Source organism: Osmerus mordax, chromosome 26, assembly GCF_038355195.1.
Source record: "Osmerus mordax isolate fOsmMor3 chromosome 26, fOsmMor3.pri, whole genome shotgun sequence".
NCBI lineage: Eukaryota > Metazoa > Chordata > Actinopteri > Osmeriformes > Osmeridae > Osmerus > Osmerus mordax.
Genome location: NC_090075.1, coordinates 2,628,935 through 2,641,798, shown reverse-complemented (window position 1 = coordinate 2,641,798; position 12,864 = coordinate 2,628,935). Strand labels below are relative to the sequence as shown.

General features: G+C 51.2%; 1 protein-coding gene across 1 annotated transcript in view; it reads left to right on the top strand.

The window, feature by feature from the left end:
* The window catches only part of ncanb (neurocan b), a 54,454-nt gene that overhangs the window by 24,446 nt on the left and 17,144 nt on the right, over positions 1–12,864 (top strand). Inside the window, 1 exon segment of the mRNA XM_067229441.1 lies at positions 7,068–7,181. Within this exon segment, the coding sequence (XP_067085542.1) occupies positions 7,068–7,181 (114 nt within the window).

Below are 12,864 nucleotides of genomic sequence, written 5' to 3'. Positions count from 1 at the left end.
TCTCTCTCTCTCTCTCTCTCTCTCTCTCTCTCTCTCTCTCTCTCTCTCTCTCTCTCTCTCTCTCTCTCTCTCGACACAAGCCCTTCCAAAAGAGGAACGATCACTGAACTTTTACAACTGTGGCCTTATTGCCAAAACGATAGTAATAGAAATACTGCTGTATTATGCAGGCAGTCTGCCTGCAGACATTTGAATAGTGCTGTCCCATGATGCATTGGTCCTGCTCTGCTCTGAGCCAGACACTTCAGCAGGAAACGGACGCCCCAGAGGTTAACTGTAGAGCCGAGGAATTCTAATAGCCTCGCCCTCTTAGTCGCCTCGGAGAAGGTGATTGAATGACGAAACGCGGCTAGTTAGCTGCCTCCCCTCCTTCCTGCCTTCCTTCCTGCCTGCCTTCCTTTCTTACTTCCCTATTTCCTACCTCTTTTCCTTTCTATCGCCCTTTCTTCCCTATTTCCCTCCCTCCTTCCTTCCTCCCTTCCCTCTTTTGCGTCCCTTCCCTACCTTTTATCTTTCCTTTCTTCTATTCTTCCTTTCCTCCCTCCATTCCTTCCTTCCCAGCTTCCTCTCTCCTCGCCGCAGAGGATTCTGGGAGCCGTCACAACTCATCAGGCATTTCCACAGTGGTCGGAGCGGGGGGGCATGTCAGGCTGAGCAGGGCATGGTGGGGGGGACCCCTGAGTGGTGTGGAGGGGGGGCCTCGGTGGTGGTACAGGGGATGGGGTGGGGGTTCTGTCTGATTCACAGGGCTGTTAGCAAGGCCCCGTAGCCTGCAGCATGGCAGGCCTCCATTTAGAGAGGCTGTCAGGAGCTCTCCAGACTCTCCGCCAGGATGGAGCAGGACAGGGAGGCCTGGAGGAGAGGACGGGGTGGTGGGCAGGAGGAGGAGAGGAGGGGGGGTGGTGGGGAGAAGGAAGGGTGGGGAGGAGGAGGGGTGGTGGGGAGAAGGAGGGGTGGTGGGCAGGAGGAGGAGAGGAGGGTTGGTGGGGGGGTGAGAGGGGAATACGATTGTGATATAATGATGCAGGAGGGTTTGTGAAGTCGATCTTGATGAGGTCAGAAAGTATTGCTTGCCAAGGTCAGACAGAACCGAACTCTGAGCTCACAATCGTAGATTACAGTGTTCAACACCACTGTAGGTCTGACTGTATTCTGAGTCTGACTGGCTCTCCTCCAGTGTTCTGTGTATCCTGGTGCCCTGCACTCCTATCGCTGGGAGAAAAACGCTGAATTAGACGAATGAAAAAGCACACACAGAGAAACTGAAGTGGAGAGATTGGAATGGGTTTGTGATGATAAGGTAAGCCGGATTCTTTTCTCAGTTGTGACAGCTCAAATAATGCAATTTATTTAGGCCGACTTGCCAATGCCACAAGTGCTCTTCTAACAATGCAGCAATTTTTTCTGTCACTTCTGTTTTTCAGCTTCTTAAATGGACCTGTAGTGAATGCTGGACATGTTTCTGTTACCTAATGCAGTGTGTCAGCAGACATGTCTGCTACAGAGCTAGCTGTCTTTCATGGATGCTTTGGTCTTCAGGGGCTGTAGCTAATTTTGTGTGTCATGCATTTCACTTAAGCCATCTGTGTGTATGCGCGTGTGTGTGAGTGTGTGTGTGTGCGTCTGATGCTGTGGGAGATGAATTTGACATAAATGGAATGATCTGGCTTTGGAATGATGGGGCCTCGGTAATAAAAATAGATTCAGGAGGTTCTTTCAGATGGAAATGATTCCATGTGGTGCCTAATCTGCTACATTTCTAATACAATTTGCTGTGTGGTCCCAGAAGCATAGCTGAGAGGAAGAGAGGTTAAGTCAAACATTTCTACTTTTCGGATCAAGTTTTTCACTTGCTTTTCATTTACACACACACACGCACACACAGGTACACACACTCAGCAAACACACACAGACACACACATAGCACACACACAGAACACACAGCACAAAGCACACACACAGACTGTCATGGTTGGACAGCAGCAGCAATCATCCTCTGCTGGGCTCCCATTCATCCTCGTTTGGGCTGAAGCAGTGCTGGAACAGAGCGAGCTGCTAGCATCTGCTCACCTGGGCTCTCCTGTGAGGTTACAGTACTGTGTCTGTGTAGTACTGTGTGTTCTGTAGTACTGTGTGTGTGTGTAGTAATGCTGTGTGTGTGTGGTAGTGCTGTGTGTGTGTAGTAATGCTGTGTGTGTGTGTAGTGCTGTGTGTGTGTAGTAATGCTGTGTGTGTGTAGTAGTGCTGTGTGTGTGTAGTAGTGCTGTGTGTGTGTAGTAATGCTGTGTGTGTGTAGTAGTGCTGTGTGTGTGTGTAGTGCTGTGTGTGTGTAGTAATGCTGTGTGTGTGTAGTAATGCTGTGTGTGTGTAGTGCTGTGCAGGTGTGGTCTTATTGACTACTCTGCTATCATTGTCTAGACTGGTCTCATTGACTACTCTGGCCTTATTGACTGCACTGGCCACAGGTTTCTGAGATCTGTCGACCAAAGAGCAGAGTCTGGTGAAGCAGGGAAGAGAGACTCAATAGAGATCCTCTCTCTCTCCTTCCCTCTCCCTCTCTCTCTCTCTCTCTCTCTCCCTCGCTCTCTCTGTCTCCCTCTCTCTCCCTCTCTCTCTCTGTCTCTCTCTCTCTCTGTCTCTCTCTCTGTCTCTCACACCGGTCTGGACTCCTGAACCACGCCTCCACAGGCTGTGGCGTGATTGGAGGGAAGACAGAGGCAGACAGGAACACCACACACCTCTTCACTGTCACTAATCCCCCCTAAAGCCTGACTGCTCACATAGGGACATGGTAAATGGTAAATGGACTGCATTTATATAGCGCTTTTTTACCTTAGCGGCACTCAAAGCACTTTACAATGTTTGCCTCTCATTCACCCATTCATACTCAAACTCACACATAGCGATGGCGGCGAGCTGCCATGCAAGGCGCCGGCCTGCCCATCGGGAGCAACTTGGGGTTCAGAGTCTTGCTCAAGGATACTTCGGCACATGACCTAGGAGGAGTCGGGGATCGAACCGCCAACTTTGCGATTAACAGACGACCCTCTCTACCCCCTGAGCCACAGCCGCCACAGACATCACTGCTCTTGGGGCGTGCTCACTTCAGTTACCAACGCACCACTTTCAGCCCAGGGCTATACTGTACAACGTACGAGAGCGATACAGCACAGTATGTCCATGGCTGCACTATGCAGCGGAGACGGTAACGAGCTAGCCGAGCGTAGCTGGACAGCTAGCAGGAGGTGTACCCTGTAAGCACCACAGCAGACGGCCGGAACTCTTCCCAGCTCAAGGATACAGGAGGGACAAATGTGACCGCCTCTATAGAAGCTTCTGGATTCTGTGAGCGCGTGTGTGTGTCCTACTCATGTAAGCTGCCCACTTTATCAGCTTTTTTCCTTGGCATATTTCAGAGTTCGCTGCGTTGTCACGGTGACAGTTATTGCTGTATTTCGCCCCCCCCCCCCCCCCCCATGCTGTGTGATGTACTCATTTTGAGAACTGAGAGTAGAGTTGTGCGTGCGTGCATTTTCCGATGTAGCATTAAAGTTTAAGAGCTGTGAGCGGGTCGCTGGCAGCTTATCGTGTTGGCGGAGCCGCACTTGAACAGGAGCACTCATGATGCTCTTCTCTGGAAAGCTGTTACAAGGTTCAATAACCTCCCTGGGTGATGGAGCATGGGGGGGGGGGGGGATCTGACACAGACAGAGCGAAAGAAAAGGTGTGCGTGTGTGTTGCATACACGCGTGCGGGTGTCCACGACTGTATATCTGCGTGAGGTGCCTCGTGTGCATCAGGAGGTGAGCGAACAGGTGTGTGTGTGTGTGTCAGGGTACATCAGGTTGCTCTGACCCCAGAGCCTCCTGTCACGCACCGCGGGCTCCGCCTCTCGGCGGGCCTCTCACGCCTCGGGGCTTTCCGCAGCTGTTAGCCGGCCCTGGCGTCGCATCCGGACACGATGATCCAGTTCTTCATGAGTCTCGTGACACCGAGCTGGAGAGGAGGAGATGAAGAGAGAGTGCCTACTAGTGTGAGGAGGACAGTGTGTGTGTGTGTGTGTGTGGGGGGGGGGGGTGTTCTCGCTCTCTCTTTCTCAGTCCAGACAAAGATAGAGGAGAATCAGGGCTATTTTAAGAGGAGTAAGTCATTAATCACCAGCCAGCAGCTTTTAGACAAGAAGAAAATAGCCCCCCCAGGATATTTTGTCCCTATTGGTTGTTTCAAACTAACCCTTCTCTCTCTCTCTCTCTCTCTCTCTCTCTCTCTCTCTCTCTCTCTCTCTCTCTCTCTCTCTCTCTCTCTCTCTCTCTCTCTCTCTCTCTCTCTCTCTCTCTCTCTCTCTCTTCTCTCTCTCTCTCTCTCTCCTTCTCTCTCTCTCTCTCTCTCTCTCTCTCTCTCTCTCCTTCTCTCTCTCTCTCTCCTTCTCTCTCTCTCCTTCTCTCTCTCTCTCTCTCCTTCTCTCCCTAGCTGTCTCTCACCTCACACAGACATAACCAACCCGTTGAACAACCAATTTTCACCTCTGTGGAAAACGGGAAAGATTGCAATACGGGCCGCTGCTGTACACCCAGCATTCTTTAGTTCAAACTTCAAACATTTATTTTATGTGTGTGTGTGTGTATGTGCATGGATGTGTGTGTGTGTGTGTGTGTGTCACCCATGTTTTCTCAGGTATAATAAATACGTATCATCTGGGTGTAATAAGGAAATGGGACATGTGTGAACCAGAGACCTTTGCAGTGTTCATCGCTGGGGTCATAGATGAGGAAACTCATTTTCCTCTAGTTCAGCCTCTGAGCAGAGTTTTCGTGGGCCTTGTCGAATCACACTTGATAAAAGGTTGAGCTTTGTTTTGGTTTCTGGGTGGACAAATGGAGGCTGCGTTTACCCTGGTGGCTCTCTCTGTTTTGGGACTAAACTGAGCTACCATCTGCTGCACTCTCTCTCTTTTTGTCGCTCTCTCTTTCTCTTTGTCTCTCTCTCTCTGTTTTTCTCTCTTTGTTTCTCTTTCTTTGTTTCTCTCTCTGTCTCTCTCTGTCTTTCTGTCTCTCTCTGTGTGTCTCTCTCTCTCTCTCTCTCTCTCTCTCTCTCTCTCTCTCTCTCTCTGTCTGTCTCTCTGATAGACTATGTGAGCTTCGCTGACCATTTACTACCTCAGTTTCATTTTCCACTGGCACCTTCACTTATCTCAGTCCATGGCCTGGAGCCTAGAGTTATTCAGAAACAACACAAACACACACATGCACGCACACAAACGCTATCAAACACACATGCACGCACACAAACGCTATCAAACACACACATGCACGCACACAAACGCTATCAAACACCACACACACACACACACGTGCACACGCACACCCACAAACCTACAGTACACCAGAACTAGGTACCAGTAGATCCATTATCTTTTATATTGCTATGTAGGTTTCTATTACCCAATCACAGAGAGAACATGTGCCTGCCCTCACACCCTCAAGTACTCCACACACTAGGGAGCAGAAGGTTCTGAACCACAAACCCAACACAAGCACCTGGCTCATTTACCCAACCACAGAGTGCTCATCTTGTCTGAATAGTAAATAACAGCAAATGGAGGAGAGAGGCTCCAGTTGTATGTATGTTTTCAGGTCTGTGCTGAAGGCTGTATGGAAGGAAGCACCAAGCTAGCTCAGATCCATAGCTTCGTTCTTCTGTGTGCCTGACCCATTAAGGCCTTCCCTGTCACTAGGGGGGTGTGGACGAGGGGTTCATTGCGATTGAAGAACACACGGCTCCGTTCACTAGTGGTCAGACTGCGATGCTTTTAGGACTGATATCCACCCAGTCCAGCGTGCGTGCTGCTTATGTACCACGTACTGTGTGCTTCTGGTGTTGATTGAAGACATTAAAACTCCTCCACTAGTGGCTGTATTCACTCCGCATTCCTTTGAAGCTTGTTCAAAGCTTGTCCTCTCGTCAGCACCTCAGCCAATCAGTGACCAGCACCCTGGGGGGGAGGGGGGGAGGGGGGGAGGGGGGGGAGGCCGGGGAATGAACACATTCGCCCCGTATCTCCCCAGCCCAGAGCCACAAACACACACAGAAACACCTTCAGTATGACACACACAAGCAAACACACTGCACACTGACACACACGCAGGTGAACACTCTACCACTCGAGGTGCACGGGGTGAGCAGGTTTATCTCTCTCTCCTCATAGCTCGTTAGGGCAGTCTGGGAGGCACAGCGTCAGCGCTGCATCAGATGCCCTGTCAGATAGAGTCCTGCCTGGAGGAGCCCTATCAGGACGAGGCCGTAAAACAAACACTGCGAAACCTCGCCGGGCTCCGGCGTCCTTGGAACCCCCCCCCCCCAACCCCCCCCCCCCCCCCCAACCCCACATCTCTCAAACTGAGGACTATAATTACGACTTAATCGCCTTCCGTCTGTACATTTAGCCGCCCCCCCCCCCCGCTCCCCCATGGGCATGCGGAGTAGCGGGCCCCGCAGGAAATAAAAACCAGCGTGTTTATCACCTCGCCACGGCGCCCGCCATGTTTCATAAAAGCAGAGTGCCCGTGAGTGTGCCTGACTGGATGATGATGGCGTAATTTACGAGGGCCCTGGCTCATCGGAGGCGGGGCGGGGCGAGGCAAGGCGAGGCAGGCAGCGGAGACTCACATTGTCCTTCGCCTGCGGTGCGTCTGTCATTTTGAACGAGAGGATGACAGAGAGACATGTCGCGGGGCCACGGATCTATCACCTGGCTGAAAGTCGCTCTGACACACACACACACACACACACACTGTCCACCCATGTCTGTCTGAATGACCGAATCCGAAAAACAGGAAAACCTGGTGGAATAGTGTTCGTCGACTTTGCTTCACTCAGTGTCTGCCACGCCATTAGGAATCCTGTTACTGTGCATTCGTAACACTGTCTGCATTCAGTCGCGTGTGTGTGTGTGTGTGTGTGTGTACGGAAAGGTTTCCATAAATTGCTTCTAAATGCCTCTGATCTTTCCCTTTCACTTCTCTCCCTCTACCTGTGTGTCTCTCTGTGTGTGTGTGTCTGTGTAACAGAGGAGAACCCGTGCCAGACCAACCCTTGCCTCCACGGGGGCAGCTGTCTGCAGGAGGGCGACGGCTACAGCTGCTACTGTCCCCCAGGCTACTCTGGAGAGAGCTGCGAGATTGGTGAGTGGGCCTAGGGGTCAGAGGTCACACGGGAGAAGAGTTCAAGAAGGGTTAGGGTTCACCCTCCCTCCCTCAACCTCTCTCTCCACCACCCCCCCACCCCACCCTGGGCTACTTCTAAGATATTCCTTATTACCAGCTCGATGGGGGTGGGGGGGGTGGTGGAGTGGTTTGTCACAGGTCACTGGTTGTGTCAAGGGGTCAAAGACGAAGGATTAAGGGTCAAGAAGATCGTTTGTGTCAACGGTCTGGTTATCAATCACTCCTCTGCGCCCACACACCCCCCCCCCACCCCCACGCACCAGGATATCTAGGGACGCATCAGTCGATTTCTGGAGTCTAAATAAATATGGCTTAAAAGAACAGGAAATCCATCACCATTACTGTCACGTCAATACCTTTTTAGTAATGCATGTTAAGTGCATGAATTACCGTTGATTTGTGAAGCTATTTTAGAATATATTATACTTTCAACCTAATGTATACTAATCTGCATTGGTTGTCTTTTTATTTAAGTCATACTGAAGTCTCTTCTTACTGTGTCTGGAAACATAGAAACTTTTGAGCTTTTGAAGTCAAACCAACTTCACCTTTTTTGTTCAAATGTGTTCTGTTGATTTGTTGGTGTACTTTGATTATGGTTTTCCTGTCATATTGAAGCCCTTCCCCCATGAGTGTATGAGAGGGTGGGAGACCGTGTGTGTGTGTGTGTGTGTGTGTGTGAGAGCATGCGTTTAATAGGCTCAGACATTAGTGTGACAGGATTAGACATCTGTGCTGTGAGCAGTATTAATTACAGCCCAAGGCAATCAGGTTAACTGCAAATAACAGCAAGTCCCCATTTGAACTGATTTCACACTCTGTGCTGTGGTGTCAGAAAAGGCCATAAGGTTTCTAAGGTTACCATCTTTCTTTCGTTTAGTCTTTCTGGTTGGGCTCCTCCATCCCTTCTGAAGGCTCAAACATCTTTTTTAAACAATCTGTTTGCTTCATTACATCACCACCATCACTGAGGCGCAGGGACACAAACGTCCTACCCACTGCTCTGGCTAGCCCCTCATCCTCACCCCCCCCCCCCCCACCCTCGATCCCCTCACCCACCCCCCTCTAGAGGACACTATCATCCACACCTGTGATAGTGTTTGCAATTATTGGGGCAAAAAAAGACATTTAGAGGAGTTGCATAATGGATGTTCTGGATGCTTCAGCTGGGCCCGTGAAACATTTATGAGGACAGATGAGAGTCACACTGGGGGGAAGGCGGGGAGGGGGGGGGGGGTTGCGTGTGGAGGAGGGACGCAATATGTCCCAAGGCCAGGTAGTGTGTGTGTGTGTTTTGCCTCTGTTGCGTACTCTATGCGTTTGTAGTCCAATTCAGACTCCAACGGCTTTATCTGCTCTGCGCAAACTGCAGTTTGTCCCCGAGACGGGCTGTAGAAAACCATTAGCCCAACAATCCGTCTCCAAGCAAACGGAGTGGTCGGACTTGTGTTCTTCAGACGGCCCACAGAACCGAGCAGTACCGACACGTGAAAGGAGCCCAGGAGACAGGTAGAGGTTCTGTCCGTCAAACAGGCCCCTCCTCAGAGAGGGGAGAGATGAGGAGTTTTGTGCGTTCTGTTTCGTAATGGTTGGAGGCATAAACAGGAGAGCTGTTATTCCGGGAGTCGATAAGAGAAGCAGAGGGTCTATAATTGGCCTTGCTGAAGGAGAGAATGATTTGGATGGACCTCGTTTTTCTTTAGTTTTTCAGGTCAGCTCTCCTCGCTCTCTCTCTCTCTCTCTCTATGTCACACACAAACACCATACTCACACACCTGAACACACACCACTTTACAGGGGAGCCGACAAAAAGTACAGTACTACCTCCACCCACCCACCCACCCACACACACACACACACCTCAGCTAGCTAACAACCTAACAGCCTAGCCAAGTCATACGTCGCCTTAGTAACCCTCAGGTCAATTTCTAGAAAATAAATTGAATCACGACTTTCCGTGCCTCGGTGCGAAGCAATGTCCTGATGCAGGTTTTCCGCTGCGTAGGGGAGGACACCCGTACTCCATCTCTCATTTCCCATGCTCCGTGCCCTCATTCTCCACCTCCGCCATTCCAACTCGCTCTCCTCCTTCTCCCTCTACGGTTCTCTCTCTTCCTCATGTCCCCAGATTCTACTCCCGATTCCAATTCCCTCCTTCTTTTACACAACCACTTATTCACTCTACCTCTTCCCTCTCCTTCGCCTCCCTCTCTCCTTCCTTCATTCCGCTCTCAGCCTCCCTCCCTCCTCCCTTCCCTCGCTCCTGCGTGTGGTTACGTGGCAGGCTGTATAGAGATGGTTGTGCGTGCAGGGGCTGAACTGGCCCGTTTCGCCCGCAGCTCTTTACCTCCTATTACATTTCATTACCTACTCTGCTGGCTCAAACTCTCTCCTTCTAACCTCCCTCTCACCCTTCTCCTCCCTCTCTCTCCCCTAGCTCTCTCTCCCCTAGCTCTCTCTCCCTCTCTCTCCCTCTCTCTCCCCTAGCTCTCTCTCTCGCTCTCTCTCCCCTAGCTCTCTCTCCCCTAGCTCTCTCTCCCTCTCTCTCCCCCTATCACTCTCTCCCTCTCTCTCCCCTAGCTCTCTCTCCCTCTCTCTCCCTCTCTCTCCCCTATCACTCTCTCCCTCTCTCTCCCCTAGCTCTCTCTCCCTCTCTCTCCCCTAGCTCTCTCTCCCTCTCTCCCCTAGCTCTCTCTCCCTCTATCTCCCCTAGCTCTCTCTCCCTCTCTCTCCCCTAGCTCTCTCTCCCCCTAGCTCTCTCTCCCTCTCTCTCCCTTATCACTCTCTCCCCTCTCTCTCCCCTAGCTCTCTCTCCGTCTCTCTCCGTCTCTCTCCCCCTATCACTCTCTCCCTCTCTCTCCTCTAGCTCTCGCTCAGCCTTTCTCTCCCCCATCTCACTATCTCTCTCTCTCTCCCTATCATGGGGAAACACGACTGTTCATAAATAAATGAAGCCGTAGTCATACCGTCCACAGATCTAAACCCGCAAAGGCACAATCAGGTCCCCGGCACGGGCTTGTTCGTACCGTACGCCTGGAAGAAGCACGCCTGCGTTGGTGTGGTTAAGGAGGCCGACAGGAGCCCTGAAGCACAGCGGGAAGCCGTCCTTTGACATCAGCTCTCATAACCAAGCCTGAAGCATTCAGCAAGTCAGGCCTATTAATGTCACCGGCCCATAAAACCCAGCATGTCTCAGTGGTACACCCTAGTACAGTTTGCTACGTTTCTAAATGATCCAGTACAGCCTATTCTAATAGTTTATTACTGTGCAGTACAGCATCTCGTTGTATAGTACAGCACAGTACAGTGTACAGTAGCACAGTACTGATGGAAGATATCCTGTGATCAAGCCGGTAGAGAAAATGGCAGTTGGATTACCAACTGCCATTTAAGTCAACATGTCACTGTAGTGAAGGTGAGACGGGGGTGCGCTCTAGCTTGTAGCTCACTATTCTGTTCATGTAGGAAAAGTAAAACTGCTCCGACCAGATGACTGGTTAAGAAGAGCATGGGAGATTTGGAAGGCAAAGATTCAGGGCACGTTGTAGTTCTCTTCAGACACAACTCTGTCTCCCATCATCCTGACATGCCGTACACCAGTGATTCATTGATTTTGACAGGAGAGGGGGCAAAAAATTGATTGTTTGCCTCTTTGTGCTTGTCAGAAATAGCTAAGCGAATAGCTAGTCAGCTTTCCTCAGCCCAGGGGAACTGGGCTACATTAAGAGCAGCCTTCTGTATCCAAGTGCTGGGAGCTGGGCTGTGTGGCCCAGTAGATCAGTCCTGAGCATGTGCTGGCTGGGGGCCAAACCTGGTAATGATCACAGCACAAATGGTTGTTAGGGGGTGCCTTCTAGAACTACAACTCCCAGAGGAGTCTTACAACCAGCCCATAGAGGATGTACTGTAGAGAGTTGGAGGAGGGTGTGAGTTACAGTGTGTGTATGTGTGTGTGTGTGTGTGTGTGTGTGTGTGTGTGTGTGTATCTAGGGTCAGTGGGATGTGGGTGAAAGGGTGTCTGATCCTCTCTGATAGCATTGAAGTGGGGGGGGGGTAAAGGGGGTGTATTGAAAGGTGAAAAGAGAGAGTAGGCAGGAAGGAGAGGGGAGAGGGGGAAGGAGGGGGTGAGAGGAGAGAGGTGAGAGGAGGTGGGGGTAGAGGGGAGAGGGGATAGAGAGGAGAGAGGAGGTGGGGGTAGAGAGGGGTAGAGAGGAGAGAAGAGAGGGGGGTAGAGAGGGGGAGGGAGGGTGAGAGGAGAGAAGAGGTGGGGGATAGAAAGGAGAGAGGAGAGGGGGGTAGAGAGGGGGAGGGAGGGGTGAGAGGAGAGAGGAGAGAAGAGGTGGGGGTAGAGAGGGGTAGAGAGGAGAGAAGAGAGGGGGTAAGAGAGGGGGAGGGAGGGGTGAGAGGAGAGAGGAGAGAAGAGGTGGGGGTAGAGAGGGGTAGAGAGGAGAGAGGAGAGGGGGGTAGAGAGGGGGAGGGAGGGGTGAGAGGAGAGAACAGACAGCGTGTCACAGCTGAGGCCACAGTGACATGCAGGGGCACTTTCTACTCATTAGGTTGTCCCGGCTACCCTGGTGTCACACTGCCCCTGTCAACAGACGCCTGGACCTGTCGGACTGAAACAAACAAACAGGCACACACACACTCGCATAGTAACACACACACACTCACATAGTAACATACACACACACATTCACACAAACTCAGACTGTAACATACACACATACAGACCCTCACACACACTGTAGCAAACACACAGACTCACACAGTAGCACACACATATACATGCAGTCACAAAAATGTTGCAGACACACACACACACATACACATCCCACTCTCTGTATCCTTCTCTCACTAAGTCACACACACAATTTTGGCCTGATGTCAGTTGGCACAGATGTGTGCATATAGTACTGTGGCCTGGCAGGTCTGCATTGAGCCGTGTGCAGGACATGGAACTGACTGGGACATCAGCAGCTCAGGTGAACACCTCCAGTGTCTGTGTTCATTACTGCTGCACCCAGCAGTCCTTGCCCCACACACACACACACACACACACACACACGGGCACACGTACACACACGGGCACACACACTCATGTGCATGCATACACATTCACTTCCCGCGCACCACACACACACATATGCTTGCACGTACACACACAGTCGCACACACAGACACGCCCACCCACAGACAGGTCGCGTTTTGATCGAGAAATTGGCGATTGTTGAAGGACCAGAAAGCGAGGGAGCGAGAAAACAACTTTTGAAATGGACAATCACACTGACAGCAGTTAATAACAGGACCAAGATACAAAGTGTGGCCGTAACTCTCAGTGTCGCAGATGATGGCTTAGACAACCTAACATCTCTCTTCTCTCTCTCTCTCTCTCTCTCTCTCTCTCTCTCTCTCTCTCTCTCTCTCCTGTCTCTCTCTCTCTCTCTCTCCTGTCTCTCTCTTTGTCTCTTTCTCGTCGCTGTATCTTCTCTCTCTCCCTCTCTTTTTCTCCCTCTCTCTATACATTTATTTCTCTTTCTTTCCATGTCGGACAAAACATCCAGGACAGATTTTCTCCAGACATCCCCTGTCCTCTGTTTGCCCGTGTCCAGGTACATAGGACTCTCTGAATGTATCAGTTCTC